This window comes from Portunus trituberculatus, chromosome 6, assembly GCF_017591435.1.
Source record: "Portunus trituberculatus isolate SZX2019 chromosome 6, ASM1759143v1, whole genome shotgun sequence".
Classification (NCBI taxonomy): Eukaryota; Metazoa; Arthropoda; class Malacostraca; order Decapoda; family Portunidae; genus Portunus; species Portunus trituberculatus.
In genome coordinates, this window is record NC_059260.1 from 1,778,889 (window position 1) to 1,786,388 (window position 7,500).

The window sequence follows — 7,500 nt, forward strand, 5'->3', positions numbered from 1 at the left end:
AACAACCCCATTGATTAGAAATAAAGACAAGTTACACAATATAATAGCAACAAACCATCCATTAGCCCCTTCACTACTGGAACGCATTTTTGCCACGAGTTTGTGCACCATTAGACCATTTCATTGACATTAGCAAGGGTCTATGGAGGTCTGAAGATTAATGGCTAAAGTCTACAATATTTTAACCCCTTCAGTACTGGGACACATTTTTACCTTGAGATTTGTGTACCATTAGACCATTTTATTGACATTAGGAAGGATCTATGGAGGTCAGAAGATTAATGGCCACAGTCTTCACTAATTTAACCCACCACATGAGTTTCTGAAGCTGTATAAAATCACCAAATAGTCACCAGAAGGAATATGGAGACTCGTGTATTTTTAGGGCATTTTAAGACTGTTTGGCATGTTTTTAGGCCATTTTAAGACAGTTTATGTACGTTAAGATGATTTTATTGACATTAGGAAGGGTCTATGGAGGTCAGAAGATTAATGGCCACAGTCTTCACTATTTAAACCCCCATATGAGTTTCTGAAGCTGTATAAAATCACCAAATAGTCACCAGAATTAATATAGAAACACATTGTACTGAACAGGTAAACAAAGACACCTGTACTAATTAGAAAAATGGTAAGACAGGTGCGCCACATTACCTTGCGTTGTGAGGGCCGACGATGTGGTCATGGGAGGAGGAGGCGGTGATGGCGGCGTCAGGGATCCCACCAGACTCCATGCCCAGGGCGCCGTCACACCCTCCTGACGGGGAAGACAGACAGAAGCAGGTGAAGTCACTGGGTTATTCATTTCACTTCCTTTAGACTTTTTTATCTATCTATTTTTCTATTTCATCTTTTCACTACATTTTTATTCATTTATTTGTCTTTTCTATATTCTGTGAGTGGAGGCAGGGAGAGGAGATAGATAGATAGATAGATAGATAGATAGATAGAGAGAGAGAGAGAGAGAGAGAGAGAGAGAGAGAGAGAGAGAGAGAGAGAGAGAGAGAGAGAGAGAGAAAGAAACCAAAGTGAAAAATAAGCAAAACACACACACACACACACACACACACACACACACACACACACACACACACACACACACACACACACTCACCAAGCCACAGAGCAGCCGTCTGGGGTAGAAGCGGCGCCACCACCATCACCACCATGACCCCCAGCACCATTCCTAACGTGGGCTGTGGGCGTGGCTGTGGCTGTGGGCGTGGGTGTGTGAGGCAAGGGCGGCAGGGGACATGGCGCCCTTCCAGCACCCTCAGAGCCTCTCCCGCCATGGGCTCCCTCTCTGTAGGCCTATGTCTAAGGGCACCACTGGCTAGACACGCCCCATGATGTTTTAGGCCTCCTTGTGTGTTTGAGGAGGGAGAGGGAGGGGCGTCCTGGGGTGTTCTGGTGTGTTTGTGGGGTGTTTTCGGGTGTTGATGTCTTGTTTGTGGTGGTGGTGGTGATAGTGTGTGTGTGTGTGTGTGTGTGTGTGTGTGTTTGGATATGCAGGTGGTGTGGTGTGGTGTGGTGTGGTGTGGTAAGGTGGTGGTGGTTGTTGTTGTTGTTGTTGTTGTTGATGTTTCGTGAAAATATTTAACAAGTTTGAGAAAGGAACATATTTTATTTTATTTTCTTTCTTTTCTTTTCCTTCTTTTTCTTTTAACTTTCGTAAAAAAATCGATCTTTTTTCCTGGAATGTATACTTTAATTTACCCCTATTAATTTTTTTTTATCTTCTCTATTCACTATCTCAAAAAATGTCTCAGTATTTTCTTTTTAATTTCTCTCTCTATTTATTATCTCAAAAAATGTCTTAGTATTTCCTTTTTATCTTCTCTATTTACTATCTCAAAAAATGTCTTAGTATTTCCTTATTTACCTTGAGAGTTCAGTAGAGACCACCTTTCCCTACGTAAGTTCCAAAATTACCCACAATAACTTGGAAAATCTTATAAAAATTCTTCTACGTAATATTTTAATTTAATTTTCTGAAGGGGTAGTGAAGGTGGGGGTGGTGAATACTCTGAGTCGGGGGAGAATGGGAAGGAGGGGGCGTTCTAGTCAGCCAGGTAACTTAAATAACCTGGAAAATCTTATAAAAATCTTCTGCGTAATATTTGAATTTGATTTTCTGAAAGGGGTAGGGAAGGTGGGGGAGTGAATGCTGAGAGGGGGGAGAGGGGGGAGGGGAGCGTTCTAGTCAACCAGGTAACGAATAACTTGAAAAATCTTATAAAAACCTTTCCTTCTATGTAAATTCTGAGATGTATTTAATTTCCTGAAGGGGGAGATGGGGAGGAAGAAGAAGGAGGACGGGGGGGGGGCGTTCTATCCAACCAGGTAATCCAAATAACCTCAAAAATCTTATAAAATCCTTTCTATGTAAATTCTGAGTTGTATTTAATTTCCTGAAGGGGGAGATGAGGAGGTAGTTAAATGCTCTGAAGGGGAGGAAGAAGGGGGAGGAAGGGGGGTCGTTCTATTCACCCAGGTAACTTACAAAGGGGGTGAATTGATCTAAAACCTGCAAAAACTCTCTAGAAAAACGGTCTTAAAAATTTACAATCGTGTTTCTGGGGTGTGTTTCTGATCAGGCTACACTGTGGGACTGTATCAAGCCTGTATCAAGCCTGTATTAAACCTGTATTAAACCAGTATAAAGCTTGTCCTCTCCTGCTGGTGGGGGAGAGGAAGAGACTAAGATTACTGGGAACACTGGGGAGCTATTTACTTTATTCACTGGGGAGACCTATGGAGGGCAAATAAAGATGTCCCTGTGAAGATTCTGGGGGGGGGAGAGGCTAAAGTTACTGGGGAGGGAGGGGAACACTAGGCACTGGGGGAGAACACTGGGGGGGTTATATCAAAATGTACCCTCTTTATTTACTGGGGTTAGATAAACACGTCCCTGTGAAGATATTTGGGGACTGGGGGGGTGGAGAGGCTGAGATTACTGGGGGAGGGGAACACTGGGCACTGGGGGAACACTGGGGGCAAGACCTATCTATTTATTTACTGAGGGGAAGCTATAGGGGGCAGATAAAGACGTCCCTGTGTGGATTACCGTTCCTGGGGTGGAGGGGCAAAGGTTACTGGGGGAGGGGAACACTACACACTGGGGGAGAACACTGGGGGAAGGGCTATATCATAAACTATCTTCTTTATCCACTGGGGGAGAGCTATAGGAGGCAGAGAATGACTCCCCTGTGTGTGTGGAGGGGGGGTTAACGTTACTGGGGTGTAGTCAACTTGCTGGGGGGAATAATAATTAATTGTGCCTTTCTAATATACTGGGGGGTCATGTAAGTCTTTCTGGGGGGGTCTTTATATTTTACTAAGTCTTTTTTTCGTATTTTTTTTAATGGAGAGGGTCTTTACAAATACTGCAACGTTTATTTTGTTTTTTTAGTGTGTTTTTTTGTGTCCAGTAAGGGATCAATGTGCTGAGAAGCCTTCCAATCCCTTATATTGAATTCAGAGTGGGATTGAAACGTCTAAAGTCCTTTTATGTAGTGTTGGGACTTACTGAGGGGTTTCTGGGACTATTTTGGGACTTACTAGGGTGAACTGGGGGAGCTCTAAGAATTTTGGGACTTACTGGGAACTTCTGGGACTATTTTGGGACTTACTGGGGTAAACTGGGGGACTTTGTAAGCTTTCGGGGGACCTCTAAGAATTTTGGGACCTGAGGACTTACTGGGGACTGCTAAAAACACCGGTAGGACTCTTACTAGACTGCTGGGGGCTGATTGGGACTTACTGGTAGGACTGGAGGACTTGTATAAGCTCTGGGGGTGTTTCTACGTCTTGGGACCTTCTGGGGACTGCCTGTGGGAAACTGGACTTATTTGGGGGCTTACTGGTGAGAACTGGGGTCTTTTTTAAGCTCTGGGGACTTTTACACACCTTGGGACCTTCTGGCAACAGGGAAAGACTGATTGGATACAACTGGGGTCCTATAGGGGTCTTTTTGGGACTTGCTAAGAACTGGGGGGAATATCTAGCTTTTGGGACCTCTTTGGGACTTCTCTGGCTTATGGGACAGAGTGGTGATACTGACTGGATACAACTGGGGTCCTATAGGGGTCTTTTGGGACTTGTCAAGAACTGTAGGGTATATCTAGCTTTTGGGACCCCTGGGCTTATGGGACTGAGTGGTGATACGTAGGGGGCTATATTTGGGTGTGTTTTAGGTATTCTGGGTGAGTCTGGGGTAGCGTGGGTGTGCCTGGGTGTGGCTTGGGTGAGGAGTGACTGTTACTGGGGTCGTGTCATTTGTTTAGTGTGTCAGCTAATCTTTAATCTTGATCTTGCTTATTTATTTATTTATTTATTTATTTTTGTTTATTTATCTATAGATTTATTTTCTATTTTATTTTATTATTTTTATTTTTGGCTAGTGTTGAGTTGACCTGACCGATAGATTGCCAAGTGTGTGTGTGTGTGTGTGTGTGTGTGTGTGTGTGTGTGTGTGTGTGTGTGTGTGTGTGTGTGTGTGTGTGTGTGTGTGTTGTGTGTGTGTGATTTCAGGGTATAAGGTTATTTTGTCATGTTTTTATCTTCTAGTGTGTGTGTGTGTGTGTGTGTGTGTGTGTGTGTGTGTGTGTGTGTGGACTCCTTTCTTCTTTAGTTTCCCTTCTTATATCCTTTTTTTTCTCTCTATTTCTCCTTTTTTCCTTCTTTATCTCAGTTTTCTTGTTTTTCTTCTTTATCACATTCTTCTTTTCACGTCAACCTTTTCTTTTTCTCTCTCTCTATTATTTCCTCTTTTATCTTAGTCACTCCTACTCTCCGTTTTCTGTTTCTACGTTCCTTCCTCGTTTTCTTTTTGATATGATTCGATTTTGTACTTTATGTTAATTTTTTTCATTAGTTTTTGTTCACATTGTTTCAAAACGACTTTAACTTCTAAGAGCTTCAATATAGGCTTCGATTCTCTAAGTCACTTCAAGAGGGTTCGATTCTCTCTTAATCACTTCATATAGGGTTTAATTCTCTTGTAGTCACTTCAAAAAGGCTTCAATTCTCTCTCTTCGTCACTTCATAAAGGATTCGATTTTCTATGTCACTTCATAAGGGTTCCAATTCTCTGTCACTTCATAAAGGCTTCGAATCTCTATAAGTCACTTCATAAAGGCTTCAATCCTCTATGTCACTTCATAAAGGCTTTGATTCTCTTAAGTCACTTCAAAAAGGCTTCGATTCTATGTCACTTCAAAAAAGCTTCAAACGTTCACTACAACGGAACACTTCACTTCATCACACTTATGTCTTACTTTTATTTTCCTTATTTTCCTATTTATTCTTTTATAGGACCATTTAAAAGTCTTATTTCACTCTTAAACTCTTCATTGGTTCACTGGTTCACTGGTTCACTGGTTCACTTATTCACTGGTTCACGGAGCTTTCAAATCATTTACTCTTTCAATATCTCACAAGTCTTTCAATTTATCTATTCACGGTTTCAGGATCCTCTTTTTCAATCCTTCAAAATTCAGTCACTCAGCTTCTTAAAGAGGTTTCAATTGTACAAACTCTCTGGTCAGTGTTTCTAAAGAGTATTCAATTCCATTACCACCACACAAGCACCTTTAGAAACCCGTACAAGTCAAAATATCTTGTCAAACCCTTTAAAACTTTGCAGATCCAGATTGAATCCTTTACAAATCTTTATAACACTCTTTGTAAACTCACACCCACCACTGTGTCACAAGCTTCTTCAGTTCACAAAGGGGTTTCAGATACTCTTTTAAATACCCCTTAAAAATGTCTCTGATTCACCAACACCACGTTATTAGTTTATCAATTCTAGTTTTATTTAATCAATTAGAGAGTTTCAAGTAGTCACGAATCACCAGCTGTCACGAAAAATCCTTAAAAATGTCCTGATTCTCTTTCAATATAAGTTTTTTTTATTTCACTTCATTTCATCAATTAGAGGATTTCAGGACGTCACAAGTCAGCACATCAAAAAATCCTTCAAAAATGTCCCTGGTTCACTTTCAGAATGTCATTAACTTCTCTATTTCATTTCCGTTTCATCAATTAGACAGCTTCAGGTACTTAGAAACTAGCACCTCTTTAAAAACCCTTAAAATTCCCTGATTCACTTTCAGTATAACATAATCTTCTTCAATTGGGGTCTTCAGGTACTCAAAAGTCAGAAAACCCTTCAAATTTACCTTCACCACCACTTCAACACCACTAATCTTTACAAGTCAACACCACTAGGAACCCTCTTGAACCCTTTTTTGATTACCTTCTCAACACCATCTTCAAAAAGCACCACAAGTCAACAGGGCTTCCAGAAAAACACACCTTTTGTAATATGTTTCCCTCTGACCAGCCACGTGACAGCGACCCCTCCACTAACAGCACGTGCCTTCAGCCTCACCTTTTGCTGAAGTCTTCCCTGCGCCTTCTTCCCACACTTACTCTCTCTCGCGCCTCGGCCATCTCATTACTGCCGGACACTGCCATCACCTCCCTGTCCCACTGCAACACTCCTCCCTTCATATTCAAAGTGTCACATTATGGGGGGGTGTAGCTGATGTGGTGTATGTGGTTCAGTGCTTCAAGTTAGGTGTTGTGAGTTTTTGTAAGCTTCACATACTTGATTCTGATCCGCTTTTAGCTTCACATAGATGCTTCAGTGATTTTTTATTGCAGCATTTAGAGATTAGTGTGATTTGTGTGTGTTCTTTTTAGCTTCAAATGTTCGCTGGCTTCAATTATTTTCTTGTACTATTTATGGTGAGATTAATTAAGTGGGGTTAGTATTTTGGTAAGTTTCTATCTACACCTGTTCCCTCTACAGCTTCATGTGTGATAGTTGATGTGATTTCCAGATGCTGTTCAGAGTTAGAATGGCATAGTGGTATTTTTTTCAGGTTTGGTGAAATGTTGGTTCAGGTTTGGTTCAGATTTGGCAGCAGTGTTGGTTCGTCTCTTCCAGCCACATAAGTCGTCTTCACCATCACCATTACTGACTGGGTTTACTTTCAACTTTCACATCACTTTCCTGTTCTCGATCCCTTTAGTCTGTTTAGGATTGCTTTTCAAGGGGTTCTGAAACGGTCACACAAGTTCACAAGTGGTTCTTTCTTCACTGTCTGTTTTAAGGTCAGTTTTCAATCGTCATGGCCTTGTAATACTTTTCAAATGAGATACTGAGATGATCATACAAGTTTACAAGTGTATTTTATTACTGGCTGTCTTAATCAAGGTCAATTTTCGGTCCTTCCAGTGTTACCAGGAATATTTTCAATGTATACGAGTTTACAAGTTGTTTTTCTATTCACTGTTCGTTTCAAGGTCAGTTTCCAATCCTTTTAGTCATATAAGGAGTCATTTCAAGAGGTGCTGAGGTGAATATACGAGTTTACCAGTGTTTTTTAAGAGATTCTGAGTTTGCAAGTGTTTTGAAGTCAGTTTTCAATCCCTTTAGTCTTATTAGGAATATTTTCAAGAGGTGCTGAGATGACTGTACGAGATTAT

General features: G+C 41.1%; 1 protein-coding gene and 1 long non-coding RNA gene across 2 annotated transcripts in view; both read right to left on the reverse strand.

Annotated features, from left to right (window-relative positions):
- LOC123518234 (discoidin domain-containing receptor 2-like) overlaps window positions 1-2,300 on the reverse strand; it is a 107,327-nt gene extending 105,027 nt beyond the window's left edge. The window contains 2 exon segments of the mRNA XM_045278958.1: window positions 655-757; window positions 1,115-2,300. Of these exon segments, the coding sequence (XP_045134893.1) occupies window positions 655-757; window positions 1,115-1,292 (281 nt within the window). The 5' untranslated portion in view covers window positions 1,293-2,300.
- A 3,636-nt stretch (window positions 2,301-5,936) lies between these two features.
- LOC123518268 overlaps window positions 5,937-7,500 on the reverse strand; it is a 48,811-nt gene continuing 47,247 nt past the window's right edge. The window contains exon 2 of the long non-coding RNA XR_006678740.1: window positions 5,937-7,500. This exon is cut by the window's right edge and continues 457 nt beyond it. This is a non-coding gene — a long non-coding RNA (uncharacterized LOC123518268).